The sequence below is a fragment of the Danio rerio genome, chromosome 15, assembly GCF_052040795.2.
Source record: "Danio rerio strain M-AB ecotype USA chromosome 15, GRCz13ab, whole genome shotgun sequence".
Taxonomy (NCBI): domain Eukaryota; kingdom Metazoa; phylum Chordata; class Actinopteri; order Cypriniformes; family Danionidae; genus Danio; species Danio rerio.
Window position 1 is genome coordinate 39949765 of NC_141035.1, and position 17789 is coordinate 39967553.

General features: G+C 36.9%; 2 protein-coding genes across 3 annotated transcripts in view; one reads left to right on the forward strand and one right to left on the reverse strand.

Annotated features, from left to right (window-relative positions):
• The window catches only part of kirrel2 (kirre like nephrin family adhesion molecule 2), an 85811-nt gene extending 80741 nt beyond the window's left edge, over positions 1-5070 (forward strand). Inside the window, exon 13 of the mRNA XM_087283015.1 lies at positions 4590-5070. Within this exon, the coding sequence (XP_087139141.1) occupies positions 4590-4615 (26 nt within the window). The 3' untranslated portion in view covers positions 4616-5070. The remainder of the gene's footprint in view (positions 1-4589) is intronic.
• Positions 183-17789, reverse strand: part of st14 (ST14 transmembrane serine protease matriptase) — a 76138-nt gene continuing 58531 nt past the window's right edge. The window contains exons 16-19 of one of the 2 annotated variants that reach the window (XM_087284492.1): positions 16757-16937; positions 10166-10437; positions 7451-7587; positions 1574-4763 (exon numbers count right to left, since the gene is read on the reverse strand). In XM_087284492.1, coding sequence (XP_087140618.1) covers positions 4602-4763; positions 7451-7587; positions 10166-10437; positions 16757-16937 — 752 coding nt within the window. In that variant the 3' untranslated portion in view covers positions 1574-4601. Of the gene's footprint in view, positions 1143-1573; positions 4764-7450; positions 7588-10165; positions 10438-16756; positions 16938-17789 lie in introns of those variants that run through there. The other variant, XR_015509758.1, reaches the window with a different exon arrangement.

The window sequence follows — 17789 nt, forward strand, 5'->3', positions numbered from 1 at the left end:
ATGATCAATTAGTCATGAGAGCATATGCTTTAGTTCATTACAACTTATTAAACTAAGTTAATCATGGTTATAACCATGTAGGGAAGTTATTTTAAGTCAGTTTAACATAATAGAAGTTCAATGGATTCATAAGGTTAGTTTAATTCAGCTTAAGAATTTAAGGCAAACAGGTTTTTTTTTTTAGTGTAGGAAGAAAAATCATTGTTTAAGGCAGCACTGATGATGGTTCATACAGAAAAGCTTCATTTATGATTTAATTTTGACAATTTTGGGGGAATTCAATTATAGCCTACAGAAATTGACCAAAACCAAACTAAAGAATAGCAGCACAGTGGCTCAGTGGTTACAACTCACTGGTGCCAGTTGGTATTTCTGTGTAGAGAATAAACTAAACTGGCTGTAGTGTGTGAGAGTGTGTGCAAATGTGAGAGTGTATGGGTGTTTCCCAGTACTGGGTTGTGGCTGGAAGGGCATCTGCTGTGTCAAACATATGCTGTTGTCGATTCATTCATCTGTGGCGACCCCTGATAAATTAAAGAAAGAAACTTTGGGCGGCATCTAGCTCTCTGCAACACTCACATGGTTGCCCACTGAAGCGAAGCAGAGCTGAGGCTGGTCAGTACCTGGATGGGAGACCATATGGGAAAGCTAGGTTGCTGCCAGAAGTAGCATTAGTGAGACTAGCAGGAGGGGGCTCAACCCCGCGGTCCGTGTGGGTCTTAACACCCCAATATATTGATGGGAACTCTATACTGTTCAGTGAGTGCCAACTGTTGGATGCAACATTAAACCGAGGACCTGACTCTTTGTGGTCATTAAAAATCCCAGCATGTCCTTCGGGGAAAGAAAAAAAAAAAAAAGACACCAGGGTTTAACCCCGTCATCCTGGCCAAATTTGCCTACTAGCCTCTGTCCATAATGGCTTAACCTTCCCATATCATAATTGGCTTCATCACTAGGTTTCCTTTCCACCAGTGAGCTAGTGTGTCATGTATGGTCTGGATCAATATGGCTACCGTTGCGTCTCCAGGTGGATGCTACACACTGGTGGTGGTTGAGGATGTGTAAAGCGCTTTGAGTGTCCAGAAAAGCACTATTTATTCATTCATTCATTTTCTTTTCAGCTTAGTCCCTTTATTAATCTGGGGTCACCACAGCGGAGTGAATCACAATCTTATCCAGCACATGTTTTACGAAGCGGATGCCCTTCCAGCTGCAACCAATCTCTGGGAAACCCATCCATACACACTCAGTCACACTCATACACTACAGAAAATTTATCCTACCCAATTCACCTGTTCCGCATGTCTTTGGACTGTGAGGGAAACCAAAGCACCTGGAGGAAACCCACGCGAACTCAGGGAGAACATGCAAACTCCACACAGAAACACCAACTGACCCAGCTGAGGCTCGAACCAGCGACCTTCTTGCTGTGAGGCGACAGCACTACCTACTGCGCCACTGCGTCGCCCAGCACGATTTAAATCTAAGAAACTATTTTTATTATTATTATAATTATACATAAGAAACTAAGCCGAAGGAAAATGAACGAAGAAAAGATCAAAACAAAATGTAAAACCACCACATATTTTATTTGTCAAGACAGTGTTGTAAAATCTGAATACATTAAAAAATGTTTAAAATACAAAATGCAACAAAACTGAAGAAAAAGCACCAAGTATTCCACTATATTAATAAGAGCAAGTAAGATATTTACAAATGTTAGTCACCCAGACATTTAAAAGCAATAAACACTTACAGTATAACAATCAATTTTGGTTGAAGCTATATTCAAAAATCCATGCCTAACAAGCCCTCAGAAGATTAAACTGCACATCATGATCCTATATGAAAGTCTGGTAGTATATAAATATATCATCTCTTGTTTGACAACTCTGAAAATACAGCTTACGTCTCTCTTGTGCCTATACTGGAAAATTAAGTCAAAACAAAAATCATACTAAGCAAGTGGACTTTCCATGGGAAAGAAACTTGCCAAGCTTATGAGGAATCGGCATTATAGATTCCTCAATAATTCGGGACCCTTTGAAGGAGAGACCATTCTGCTGGGTGTTTCCGCCAGCAGCTTTGACATTGATTGGCTGGAACTTTAACATGCAGCAGAAGTGAGTGACCCATGTTGGCCTTGGTTGTATTGGCAAATGGATGACGGAAATCTCCTATTTTTACCTAATCCTCCATTTTAGAGCTTCGGCACAGAGGTCCTGAGATCACACAGATGTGAGGAAGGAAGGTCAGCCTGAGTGGGATGCTTACAGGAATTTCTAGATTGCAAAGAAGCTTTTGACCTTCACTAAAAGAGAGAAAGAAATAAAAAATAAAACAGGCACTGGAACTTCAGCTACACAAGAGCCATTGTTCCTGAATAGATACACAGTGTAGTTTCTGGAAAGAAAGGCACATTTTGAGCATGGGAAAGTTCATTCAAAAAGATAACAACATGACGTCTATCAGGCCAGTCTCATTTTAGAACAGCTTGATCTCCAAGTGACATTTATAAAAGTTACTTATTCAAGGATTCTGATATGAACGCCTGGAAGCGATACACCTGTGAGACAAAGCAGTTGGTAAATGAGTGTAACAGTTCATCATATTCACATATAACCTCATTTTAGTGAAATCTGAATGTACTTGAATCTAAATGTCAGCCGATCTCCTGGTCTGGCAGGAGCACTATTAGCTTAGCTTAGCATAGATCATTGAATCAGATTAGACCATTAGCATCTCACTAAAAAAAGATATAAAACGAGTTTTGATAATTCTTATTTAAGTCATTACACTTCTGTACTTACATTGTGTACTACGATCAACTGGAAATGAAAAGTTGCTATTTTCTAGACTGATATGGCTAGGAACTATTCATTCCAACTGAACATTCCAGCATAATAATAAGGAATGTTTGCTGCTGTACCATGGCTGCAGCAGCCGCAATATTATGCACACTTGAAATAGTCTCCAGCAACGTCACTTTTCAGTTTCTATCAGTATCATTACATGATGTAACTATAGAAGATGAGTCAACTTTTAAATAGTAAAATCAAAACTCTTGATTCTTTAGAGATTTATGCTAACAAAAAATATTATTTTACTCAAAAAAATAATAATTATAAACAGCAAATACAAAGACACTGGGAATTCTATAGTAATCTCACATATTTTTCCCCATAGCTGTAGCTACATAATATGTGAATAACATAAAATGGAAAGTCGTAAGTCCAGCCATTGAGTGCATACTGTACATAGGCCTACTATCCACAAATATTGATATAAAATAAGGTCAAGGAGAATCACTTTTAGGCTAGCTGATTTAAACTTGAATTTATGTTACTCTAAAACAATCAGTGCTTATTTTATATGCAGTAGAAAAAACACTATATTATTTTAAAAGTCCTAAAACTTCAAAACTTCTTTAGGTTATCTTGTGCCATACCTGCTCCCATACTGGGTCAAATTAGCAACATTTTGCTTTCATACGAGGTCAAATTAGCAAAGTTTTGACAGTAATATCAGCATATTTTGAGATTACTATTAAAATAAACACAAATGACAGCAATGTACATTCGCTAAAAAGTTTACTCCTTACCTAAACAATGCTTCACACTCAGAAAACTCAACAGCTATGCTAAGCTAAGCTAAGCTAAGCTAAGCTCAGAGTTCTCCCCGTTTTGACAGTAAAGTCAGTTTACTCTTCAGACAACCCAACGGCTATGCTAAGCTAAGCAAAGCTAAACGGTCTCCCAATTTTAACAGTAAAATCAGCATATGTTGAGATTACTATTAAGGTTAACACAAATAACAACAATGCACATTCGCTAAAAAGTTTAATTCTTACCTAACGACGCTCCACACTCATCAGAAAACCCAACGGCTATGCTAAGCTAAGCTAAAAGTTCTCCCCATTTGACAGTAAAATCAGCATATTTTGAGATTACTATTAATATAAACACAAATGACAATAATGTACATTCGCTAAAAAGTTTACTTCTTACCTATTGACGCTCCACACTCATCAGAAAACCCAACGGCTATGCTAAGCTAAGCTAAAAGTTCTTCCTTTTTTGACAGTAAAATCAGCATATGTTGAGATTACTACTAAAATAAACACAAATGACAACTATATGCACATTCACTAAAAAGTTTACTCCCTAAGTAATGACTCTCCACACTCATCGGAAAACCCAACGGCTATGCTCAGCTAAGCTAAATCTTGTTTACGTTTTGACAGTAAAATCAGTATATTTTAAGATTACAATTAAAATAAACACAAATGACAGCAATAAACATTCGCTAAAAAGTTTACTCCTTTACCTGACGACACACTCATCAGAAAACCCAATGGCTATGCTAAGGTAAGCTAAGCTAAAAGTTCTTCCCCAGACCCAGAGATTGGCTGAATGGAATAAAAATTAGATACGGTTTAACTTTAGCTTACTAGTAAAAGAAGCCTATTTGCAAAACTATTTGGAGTGTTGCTTTAACTTTGTGTGCGTGCAGTTCACAAACTTTCCTAAAATGTGCTGCCACTGAACATTTCGGTTTTTCTGCTTTGGTTGTCGCTGTGATTGCAGGTCCAGGCTCCACTATAAGGATGTGATTTCACGGATCCATTCCCGCAGTTTGGTGACACGCGTGTAAACGCCAGGCTTGTTCCTCCGAGCGCAGCCTTCTCCCCAGCTCACTATGCCAGCCTGGAACCATTTGCCACCTTCGGAAAGACACACAAGAGGGCCACCCGAATCTCCCTGCGGAAGCCAAAAGAGGGAAACGTAACGCAACATGTTCCAAAACAGTCTGAAAAATATCAAATGCATGGAGGACACTCGTGTAACAAAACCTATTTGATCAGCATATTCAAGAGTTGCCTGTTGATCTCGTCTAGAGAATGTTCATTATTGAATGTTTATTTATATTTTTGTATATTGTGGGTTATTTATTTCAGTACTACTGAAGATTGTAATTTATTTTGTTTCATCATTTTTGACGTCCGTATTGAATCTTTTACAATATTGTATATAAAACAATCACACCAATAAAGTGCTTGAATCTGAATTATTATGAAGCAGAACGGATATTATTGACGAGTATTGTGTATGTGAGAAAGTGTGTATGCATGTGAAGCAATTTGCGAACATTTTAATTATTATTGTAATCACTCATCATTTATTATTTTGTACCTCTAATTTAAGCTGCTTATTTACTGTGTCATTTCATTTCATTACTATTATCCCTGAATGATTTGTTTTGTGTGTAATACAATTCGGCTCTTAATTACTTTGCCAATATTGCAATGCAAACAGACGTGGCAATAAAGCATATTTGAATTGGGAGGTGAGAGGAAAGAGAGAGAGACAAAACAACCAAGTGAATGAAAGAAGAGAGAGCGGGCGTTTGCGAAATCTATAGCAGGAGAGAAAGGAGTCAGAAGACCAGGACCGGAACCTGTGCAGGAGAAAAGCAGACTAAGAAGATTACACCCAGAATAAGAGAGAGACGCACGGAGCGTTCAGAAGGGGGAAAGCAAGATGAATAACAAGTGAGATAGAAGTAGAAATTATGGAAATCAGCTCATTTAAATATCAGGGAACAAGGTAGAATAATTAATCTTCTCCACTACGAGGCTGTACACACGCTGCGGGAAGACAACAACATTAGCCGAACACTTTGACGGCATTATGCTCATGTCATATTTGTACTGTAGGTTGTTTCTGAATGAATAGAAACAGGATGAAAAAGACTTGGGGTTTGACAGTGCATCTAAACGCCTATTAAACCACCTTGAATTCATTAAAACCAAGCGAAGGTGTAATTTTGCGTATGTTATATAAAGCTGGCAACTTGGGCGGGAGTGCTGGGGTTTTGAGTCTGTAAATGCTAATAGTCGTATAAATGGCCTTAAGGGGTCAGTTCACCCCAAAATTAAAATGCCAATGAAGATATTTTTTAATGAAATCTAAAAGAGATATACATTCACTGGCCACTTTATTAGGTACACCTTACTAGTACCAGGTTGGACCCCCTTTTGCCTTCAGAACTGCCTTAATCCTTCATGGCATATAACAAGGTACTGGAAATATGCCTCAGAGATTTTGGTCTATACTGCTCCAGATTTGTCGGCTGCACATCCATAATGCAAATCTCCTGTTACAACACATCCCAAAGGTGCTCTATTGCATTGAGATCTGGTGACTGTGGAGGCATTTGAGTATAGTAAACTCATTGTCATGGAATTATGACTTGGTGCATTATCCTGCTGGAAGTAGCCATCAGAAGATGAGTACCCTGTGGTTATAAAGAGATGGACATTGTCAGCAACAATACTCAGGTAGGCTGTGACATTGACACGATGCCCAGTTGGTACTAATGGGCCCAAATTCTGACCCTACCATCCGAATGTCGCAGCAGAAATTAAGACTCATCAGACCAGGCAATCTTCTATTGTCCAATTTTGTTGAGCCTGTGTGAATTGTAGCCTGTTCTTGTTCTTAGCTGACAGGAGTGGCACCCAGTGAGGTATTCTGCTGCCTCAAGATTCAACGTGTTGTGCGTTCATAGATGCTCTTCTGAACACCTCAGTTGTAACGAGTATTTATTTGAGCTATTGTTGCTTTTCTTTCAGCTTGAACCATGCTGACCATTCTCCTCTGACATCAACAATGCATTTACGCCCCCAGAACTGCCGCTCTCTTGATATTTTCTATTTTTCAGACCATTCTTTGTAAACCCTAGAGATGGTTGTGCATAAAAATCCCAGTAGATCAGCAGTTTCTGAATTACTCAGACCAGCCCGTCTGGCACCAACAACCATTACAAGTCACTTATATCACCTTTCTTCCCCTTTCTGATGCTCAGTTTGAACTGCAGCAGATCGTCTTGAACATGTCTACATGCCTAAATGCATTGGGTTGCTGCCATGTTATTGGCGGATTAAATATTTGCGCTAACAAGCAGTTGGACAGGTGTACCTAATAAAGTGGCCAGTGAGTGTATTTCCCTCCTTAGAAATTATACATGCACAAAAAATATTGTTCATAAATAAATAAAAAATGTAGAACATGAGAAAGAAAGAAAGAAAAAAACAGACAGAAACATGGAATTGGCAGTTTGGCTAAGCTGAAGGAAGATGAATAAATAAATGAAATACATTTTCTACCAGAAATCCACCTCTGCAGTATTTTGCAGGAATTGTTTTTTTTTTTTACAACTATGGCCTAAAATGACTAATCTTATGATCTTTATTTAATCACAAACTTGTTTTGTTGAAAAGTTTTTTTTTGAGAAAAGATGTTTTCTGAAAACTTATGCCATTATTTGCTTCAATTATTGTGTTTTGCTATAAAAATACACAAAAATCTTGAAAAAAGTTTTCTCTTTTTGACCTCAAGAACCATTGGACGGTTTATATATTTATGAAATGTGTTTGTTTTTTTACCTGACAAGCATCCACACCTCCAGAAAGGTAGCCGCTGCACATCATTCTAGAGGTCACCTGACCTTCGGTCACCATGTTGCACACTGTATCATTAATCACCTTTACTTCTGCTTTCTGAAGGATTTGAGCCGCGCTTCCTACAACACATACATAAAACATTAGTCCTGTGAGAACGTTTCTGATACCAAAGAGAATCTGCTCTCATTAAGGGTGTGTGTTTAAAACATTGATCAGAATTAGCCTACAATTATAACACAATCTCTTAATGAACGTTCTGCTAAAAGCAAAGCTGAATATGTTCACATGGACAACGGTAATACATTGTTTACCCTACTCTGTCAATGTTGATTATGATTTTTCACGTTGAAAACCTTCCAATGCAGTTAATGATTTGCCATGCTATATATGCAAACATAAAAATGTGGATAGTTTGTTTATTTGGTGTTCATCTAATTAATATTAGAATACTGCTATTGGCTTTCTATGTAACCCTATTGAGTTTGCATTGTAGATTATTAATCAGAGTATTGTCTTAATAATGTTTATATCAGGATACTGCAGTCCATGTAAACATTCCTAACATACATGGTTGATTCTTAAAATATTGTATTAAAGGGGTGGTCCACTACAATATCGTATTTTAGACTTTAATTGATGTATAATGTAGATGTGTGAACATAAACAACATCTCTGAATGTAATACGCAAGTTCAAAGTTCAACGCATTGACTTTTACAGAGTTAGCATAGCAAAGCCTACAGCGAATGAAGTTTGGGGACTACAAAAACTACATCAGGGTTAATGAGATCATATTATTATTATTATTATAACCTTTATTTTACCAGGAAAGACACATTGAGATTAAAAATCTATTTAACATGAGTGTCCTGGCCAAGATTGGGCAGTATACATGTCATGTGAGTCTCATCGACAAAAAAATAAAAAATAAATATTAACAGTTACCATGAATTACAATGACAAACTATTCAAAACATCTACAAACCAGTGTATAAGAGATAATAAACCCTTCAGGTTATGTGCATATACCCAGAGCAATGAACGGGTGTGGCCAGAGGTGCTATAATGTTATAGAAGAGAAAGCTAAAATGGCGTCTAAATGCTGCTATTTCCATAGAGCTTGTTCGGTTTCTGTATTTGGGCTTCCAAAGGACACAACACAAAGAGAGAAGTGCTTACAATTTAATTTTAGTTATGTTCCAGAGAATTCTTTTAAAAAATATATAGCTCTAACATTTGACAAAGGAGAGCTTCCAGAATATCTCTGAGTTTTAGTAGAGCTCATAGAAGCAGCTCTCCAACCATAATAGACAAAGCGAGAGAGAAAGCACGTGCGCGATCGGTAAAAACATGATGAAAACTTTTTAAAAACCTGAATCAATATTGGAGTTACCTTTGCACACTGGAGAAAGGATGACACTATGTCTGAAGGATTTCTCTTAGACAAGTAATGTTCTGTTTTAAAACTGTTGTAGCTTCACGCAAAGCTGATGTAACGGTAGATGTTGTTGTTACAAATGGGTTATATCTTCACAGAAGTGTTGTTCAGCCACTAAAATCTTCCGATGAAAGATTGATAAGACTATTTTCAGTTTCATAAGGGACCTTTTACGGCATCGATGATGTAGATTTTAATTAGTTTAACAACAAAACACAAGTAAGTACCACTATTCCGCCTAGTCTCTCCCTATATCGTTTACCATGCGACTCTAAATATTTGCTCTGAAATAGCATGTTGGTTTGGCTTGCACACCGCCGGACAAGCACTAGTCGCTTTTAACACATGAGAGAGGGTTCTTTTGCTGTGCTCCTGTTTCAGGAGGCGTGGCTCTAGACAGCAGGGGAGGGACTGTGACTCAGAGATTTATGCTAAACTGTTAGCATTGTGGAAGATCACCAACTGCACCTTTAATGCTATGTTATAGCAAGAACGCAAAGGATATAAGCAATGGGAAATGCTGATTGTCACAGCTAACAATTTAGCTATAAATTCATATTTATCAGTCAAACCGCTGTAAACACCCACAATCTTCACCAGCACTGCAGTGTCTCTCTATGCGAACGTTTTCTCTGCGTTCTACATCTCAAATAACAAACTCACAAAAGAAATCAGGATGTTTTATATAACTTATACATGGTTATTCTGAATATATGTGTCAGATTTTATTTTAGAGAGCAGGCATGAGATTCAACTGTGTCCTCTTCATTTTTTTGTCTGATTCAGGCTCAAACTCATACGACTAACAACTACTCTGACTGACAGTATTTACACAACGGCAAAGCGCGTGCTGGTAGAGCCGTGATGCTTCCTGGTGAAGTAGTGATGTTAGATGACCAATCAGAGTCTTTTGAGGGCAGGCTTTTGGTGGAACCATGAAATATGATAGTCATTTTAGTCATGTTAGCAGCGTAGCTGTATATAATTAAAGTAAGAAAAAAAAATGTGATTTTTTTTTTTTTACAAATTAAGCATGAGCACACATTGTTTTGCATCTTATAAGTACAACCAAGCCCTCAAGATAAAGTCTGGACCACTGCTTTAATCTCGTTAATATCAGAAACCTGTTGTCCATGCAAACATTCTGACTGAGACAAGGGATTGAAAAAATGTCAAACTTAAGAGGCAAAATTTTAAAAGGTTTGTAAAAGCGGATCTCCAAATGCAAAGATCAGCCCTGAGGTGCACAAGCTGTCTGACCTCCCTCTCGAAGCGTCCCCCAGCCCGTCACAAAGCAGGAGCTGCCGGCTGTGAAGACGTGGCTCGTCGCTGGAAGGCAGATGGGATGCACAGTGTTGCTGAAGTTCAGCGGCTGGCTCAGTTCGAGGAGAGAGATATCATAGTCATTGGTCAAATCGTTGTAGTTTGGGTGGGTGATGATGGTCTTCAAATCTCGCATTTGAACCGATTTGTCATGGGTGTTCTGGTCCCGCAGCCCACTGTACGTAATCCAGCTGGATGTCATCTTGTATCTGTTGCCAATAAACACAATGTAGAGTTTTTGAAAGGTCAGCATGTAATGGGAATCTGTGTTTTGACAGGAAAACTGAGGAAAATTTGCTTGATGCAACAACTTGTGGAACACCTTGTTAAAAACGCAAATCCAAAAATAAAGACACTATAGGGTCGACAGTAATGTATGACCAAAAACTTCTACTGATAATGTAATTATTTAATTTTCTTATTTGATATATCATTTGAAGCTGTATGTAGGATTTTCCAGTACATGTCACTATTGCTTCCATATGTATAGTTGAAACCAGAATTTTACATACACTGTATAAAAAGGCAAGTAACCATTTAAAAAAAAGTCAGATGTTAATGTGAATAAACCTTTTTTCTTTTTTAGGTAAGTTAGGATTATCTTATTATTATTTCATATATTTTTGAGAAATTGTTATAACATTTTTTGAAAGTCAAGTTTACAAACAATGAGATTATTATGCCTCTGATAAAGCTCAGATGATGGTGTCAAGGTTTTGGAAGTTTCTGATTGGCTAATTGAAAACATTGGAGTCAATTGGAGACACAACTGTAGAATAGTATTTAAGGAAAACCTCAAACACACTGCTTCCTTGTGTGACAACATGGGAAAATAAACAAGCCAGAATAAAAAACAAAACAAAACAAAAAAAAGCCAGATTACAATTTGCTAAATTACACTGGGAAAAAGAATCCTTTTTGGAGACATGTCCTGTAGTCTGATGGAACTAAGATTGAACTGTTTGGCCATAATGACCGGTGTTACATTTGGAGGACAAAGGGGAAACCTTCCAAGCCTAGGAAAGAGCACCATGCAACCTGGGAAGTATGGAGGAGGCAGCATCATGTGGTGGGGCTGTTTTGCTGCAGGAGGGACTGGTCAAGTTCACAGCATAGCTGGCATCATGAAGAAAGAACATTTTGTACAAATGCTAGAGCCACATCTTAAGACATCAGCCAGGAAATTAAAACCTGGCCACAAATGAGTCTTCTAAACAGACCAGGACTCCAAGCATACTGCCAAATTAGTTAAAATGTGATTTAAGGACAACAAAGTGAATGTTTTGGTGTGGCCATCACAAAGCCCTGATCTAAATTCTATAGAAAATTTGTGGGCAGAGTTAAAAAAAAAATAAATAAATTGTGCGAGCAAGACAAATCTGACTCTTTTACACCCGTTCTGTCAGGAGGAATGATCCAAAATTCCTGCAAACTATTGTGAGAAGCTTGTGGAAGGAAACCCAAAACATTTGACCAAAGTTATGCAGTTTTAAAAGCAAAGATACAACAATTCTAAGAAAATGTATGTAAACTTTTGACTGTCTAGAAATTAATAAAAAATTATCTCATTATTCACGCATTTAGCAAAAGTAAATCATTATGGTAATCCTATTGGACCTAAAATAGTAAACGTTTAGAATGATTTACCATCAGACATTTAAAAAAAAAAAATTATGTTCCTTTTTTTTTTAAGTGTATGTAAACTTCTGGTTTCAACTGTATATTAATAAGTAATAGATGTGACAAGAGAGGTTTCAAAATACACTCATATGACAACCTCATAGTGTATTTAGACACATTATGAGTGAGGAGTGAGAGCACATAAACACACAGACCCATAGCACTGGGCAGCTATTGCTTCCAGTGCCCAGGAAACAATTAAGGGTTAGGTGCCTTGCCTGAGAGCATCTCGGTTGGGTATCAAAAGAGAGAGGGTGTTTTTTTTTTTTTCAATCCCCCACCTTTAATTCCTGCCATGACCAGGGTTAAAACCTGCAACTATTTGGATTGCAGACTCCCTAACCACTACGCCACAACTGCCCCCGTGTCAAAATAAACTGGCCAAAGACATCAAATCCATGGCTCAAATCCATTTTACATTTGTACTTTGACAGGACATTTCATAAAATGTGTGTTTTTCACACCAATTACTGAATTGTTAGTGATGCCGGAACTTCTTGACAGTACAATTTATTTTAAACTTACTGAAAAACACCCAAAGCTTATAAAAACATGCTGGAAAGCTCATTATCTTCAAATGAATACACAATAAAGACACTATGGTGGGCGGTATGACGAAAAGGTTAAGCCGAAATCCTTAAAAGTGCATTGTTTATATTTAATTTGAGGCCGTTGGAAGGGATGAGAGCATTTTGTTTTTGAAGGTGTTGTTTGAAGGCATTGTAAGCATGAAATAAATTCGGAAGAAATTAGATTTGTGTGTTCAAAATACAGTGTTGTTTTGACATCAACATGTGCGAAGCTTAAAGAGAAATAAATGTAAATGAATATATAAAATATTCATTCTCAAGTGGTTCAGAACCTCTTCTTCTAAAGAGGTAACTACTGACATCCAGAGTAGAAGAAACAAATACCATGAAAGTCAATGATTACCGGTTTCTAATATTTGCAAAAAGATATCTAATTTTATGTTCGACAGAAGAAAAACTCAAACAGGTTTGTAACTATTGAAGGGTGAGTAACTGATGACAGAATTATTACATATAGGCTATACCTTTAAATTGAACGTTCCAATTTCAAACACCTTAATGTTAACAAATCAATATTGACACTTAATCCCAAGATTATTTTAATAAATGCTGATTTAAAAAAAAAAAAAAAAAAAAAAAAAAATATATATATATATATATATATATATATATATATATATATATATATATATATATATATATATATATATATATATATATATATATATATATATTTATTATATTATATAATATTGTATATATATATAATATACAATATTTATATAAGACTACACTAAAGATTGCGTACAACATTTTCTTATTTGAGCTCTCTTTTGCTCTGGAGTAGAAAAGGTTTCATCCCAAAGTCAGTCTTCAGATTTAGATGTATTTTATTTGGCCCATAAGATGATCCCATACTGTCTCTATAATATTGAGGTCTGGACTCTGTGGAGGCCAGTTCATGACTGTCAAGTGTTTTCATCAGCTATTTTCTTCCTCAAAAAAATGATTTTATTGATCAGGTGGAGACTGAGAGATACGATCCTTGCACTGACTCCATTGCTAAAAACAAATCTAATGGTTTCTATAGACTTTTTCAAATGACTGTTTGCTAAAATCTTTTATGAAAACAAGTTATGAAAGCCTTTGTGTAAATAGATTTATTTAAACGATAAATTAGGTGGAAACAAAATTTTAAACTTGCATTTAATTGTTAATGCTAATTTTTTGTTTATTCAATTTGTATTGTTGATTATTACATTGAAATCTAATAGAATTTAATACAGTGGTCCATCGTTATTTGCAGGTGTTACGTTCTAAAAATAACCCGCACTAAATCTGGGAAGTAGTCAGCTTTATTTTTTCAATTATTACACACTTTATACACTTTCTCACAAGGGCATTAACATTTTCTAACTTTTCTCTCATTTAAACACTCTCAAAGTTCAAACTTTAATAGAAAATTAAGTCCAGTTTTATACAATAAAACAAAAGATCAAAACCTGTTGTCAGGCACAAACATTCATCTCTGTCAGCAAAAGCTTCATAGAGCTTTTCAGCTTTAGTGCGGATAATGTTGGCATCCAGCATAATGTTCTTTTTCCTGCTGTCACTGATTTACAAAACTAAAGTACACCGGATGCATATCCTTTCTTATGTCTTTATGATTATTAATAAAGTTGAATGTTTAAGAGCCTTGAATTTATGATGACCTTTTAGTGTCATGCCACTTCAGATTAAAACTGGATTAAAATGTGTGTGATTGCTTTACTGTATGCCAAATTATTTGTTTCCTGAGGATCTACCCAGCCAAGTCAGAGGTCAAGGAATTTCTTGAAGAATTGGATCCAACTGTTCCTATTGCTATTTGCTAATGTGCTAATTATGTCTAAAGTGATATTTGCTATTTTATGTGTTAAATCTTTTAAAGTTAATTCCTTTGTATGCAAGCCGCCAGTTTAGATGTAGATTTTACCGGTTTTTAGCCAGTTTTGATAAAGATAGCTGAGAGTACACTCAGTCTTGGGAAAGAAAAAGATTGTACTATGGAGTGTGAGTGTGTGTTTTATTCAATTGTGGATCGTTCCACATGTCTGGGGTCAGCTCTAAACAGTCTGATGTTTGTATGCTTGAGATATTGAGTCTCAGGTTCAAACGCCTATATGTATGACGCAGTTATTGATGTTATGTGAGAGTATAATTGTTGATGTTTTGAGATTGTAAGCAGAGCGACCTACGAAGTCACTGCGAGTGTTGAAGCTGGCTTCTTCTAATGAAACTGCAAGCTATCTTCAGTAAACTTCCTTTTTAATTGAATCTCTGACTCCGGCTCTTCTTCATCTGACAGATTGGTCATTTTTGGGTTCAAACTGTAAAATATCCCTACACTACCCTGATATAAACCTACATTTACAATTCTGAAATGCATGGTCCTGTGTGGCGCGATGTGGTGCATATGGTGTGCGACTCCCTTTACGATGGTCTTGCTGCGGACCGTTACAATCCTCTTTGCATTCATGTTGGAACTCACACTGCTAATGATCAAAGATTTACAGTATGTTAATTTGGCAAGGTGAACGCATTATGTACTGTACAGGAAACACGGAGGAGATTGATTTACAGTGGTCTACAGCAGGGGTGTCCAAACTCTGTCCTGAAGGGCCGGTGTCCTGCATATTTTAGTTCCAACCCCAATTAAACACACATGAACTAGATAATCAAGCTCTTTCTAGATATATTAGAAACGTCCAGGGAGGTGAGAAGGAAGTTGGAGGTAAACTATGGAGGAAACCGGCCCTCCAGGACCGAATTTGGACACCCCTGGTCTACAGATAATCAGGATGCAGAACACAATGTGCTGTAAAAAAAAAAAAAAAAAAAAAAAAGAAAGAAATAAAAAAGCTTGTCAAATTGCATTTAAACCATCTGCGAAACTGCAAAACCACGAAAGATGAACCACGTAATAGTGAGGGGCTACTGTAGTTTGAGCTCTGTTAAAATATATTCATACCTGTCAACACTCCCGTTTTTTCAGGGATTCTCCCGTATTTTACAGTTCTATCCCGCTAACATCCCATAAAGGTATTTTCCCATATTTCTCCTGTATTTTCAGAGTTTCTCTGAAGGGTGGCAAGAAACATTAAAGAAACATTAAAGAGCCGAGCCTCCATATACGCAACCCATACCGCCGAACCACCAGGGGCTGCCCGTTACTCTTAAATTTGAGTCTGTTCTGTGCTTTCGCTTTGTTTAGGCACAAAAACACTGTGAAATAGAGCTCCATAGTGATAAATAGACACTGTTTCTGAACGGATTCTGTACACACGATTTGAAGCGGAGTGAAAGTCTGGCTTTTGGGTGCGTGTTTGACCAGACACATTCACATAATTAATAATTATAACAACAACATCTAGAGATGTCGACCTTGGTGTTTTTTTTTTTCAAACACAACTAATTTTGTCTTCAATGAGCATAAAAAATTAGGAAAGCAGTCAAATGCTTTTACTATAACGTTAGATGTGAGCATTTTTAAAGTAATTCTTGTTATTCGATTAATCAGAATGTGTAAGTTATACAGTAGTAGATGCCTTATTATGGTGGGCATATCCCTTATTTTCACATCCCAATGTTGACAGGTATGTATATTACAATAAAAGTAATAGGGAAACTCAATACAACATTAGCAGATATACATATTTTTATACTTAAAAAATAGTAATATATTGAATTTTTCATAAAGACAGAGCCAGAACCCAATAAAAAAAAGCATCAAACAAAGTTGTTTTTCTTTTCTGCTGCACTGAAAATGCACCAAGATAACAAAACTGAGATACTGAAGTGTCATTTCAATATACTGTTACCCCCCTAATGGCCAGGATTGAGAAAAAAACAACACCTCTATATGAGGAGGGGTTGAAAAATGAGGAGGGCTAGGAGATTTCATAGGTGAAACAAAGTTATTACGCTCTGATGAAAGATTAAAAACAAACATTTGTGCACTGATCTATCATTGGCAAGATTATGAAGAAAGTAAATGGGGTCAATCTTGATTTCACGGCGAAACCATACCTCAGGAGAGTGAATAATCTTTCAATTCAGCTTTAGTGTTGCAGTCTCCCGAACATGTTGGAATAATTCATCAAGGAAAAAAAATAGGACTTGACTGCATGTCTTGTGCTCCACCTACTGGCTAATGGGAATAAATACAAACCCAGGCTTTGATCCAACACAGGAGAGCTGATGTTGGATGACATTTGAGCACAAAGAGAATAGAGAAAGAGGTCTACAGCTAAAAAAACAAACACCAAAACACACTCACGATGGATCAGGTTGGATGAAGCAGTGGGCAGCACACAATAGCCATTTGTTGGAGATGATCGAGGCTCCGCAAGCGTGTCCTTGGGTCTTGAAATGAAGACTGACCTGCCACGGCCATTCACCCACATCTGCGTTCTGACCACCCACAATACGGTTATGCTTGTATGGCCGAGTCCCGCAGTCTGAAACCAAATTGTAAGAGCGGATCAAGCTCAAAGTGAGATTTCAAAAAGACAACAGAAAGGATAGTATTGGCGTGCTGAGATGAGAGGTTATTGGGGTCTCGTACAAGACCGGCAGGGATAAGATCAGAGGGCTCGCTGTAAAACTGTTTGCACTGAAAGATGGTGGAGTTTCTGGAAACATCTTCTCTGACTCACAGGACTGTCCGCCTTTAGCGGGATTCAAGCAGAATTATAACAAGGCAGATATATAGAGGGATGAACCAAGCTGGCTGATAAAAACACAATGAGGAAGGAAAAAGAATCTAGCAACCCTGAGGCCAATAAAAGAAGTAGAAAGAGATGAAGAAATGTCAAGTAAGGTTTCATAAAAAAAGCATATTGGCTTCAGGCTCTAATGTGATTTTTTTTTTCTCCTTTTGGTGCTAATTACCGCGTTGTTGATGATCCAGCAAGTTCTGGAAATTACAATTGGTTTTAGATTCATTTAAACACCAAAAGCTTGTGAAAACACACTGGGAAGCTCATTATCTTCAAATGATTATACAATAAAGACTCTAGAGGTGGGCGGTATGACTAAAATCTTATACTGATAATTGTATTCGCTTATATATTATAAATCTATAGTACTTCACGACTGAGTCTATAACTGATTTGAATTATTATTAAGAAGAGTTTGCCTGAAAGCAGTTTTACTGCTCAATTCAGTGCAATATTAATGAAAGTTGTTCCATTTTCTTTGCCTTAATCTACCGCTGTCTTTATGAATTAATGCAAGATCATCTAAATCAGTTAAACAGAAAAACCAAGACTATAATGTACCATAACCAATACTGATTATTTATCATAATC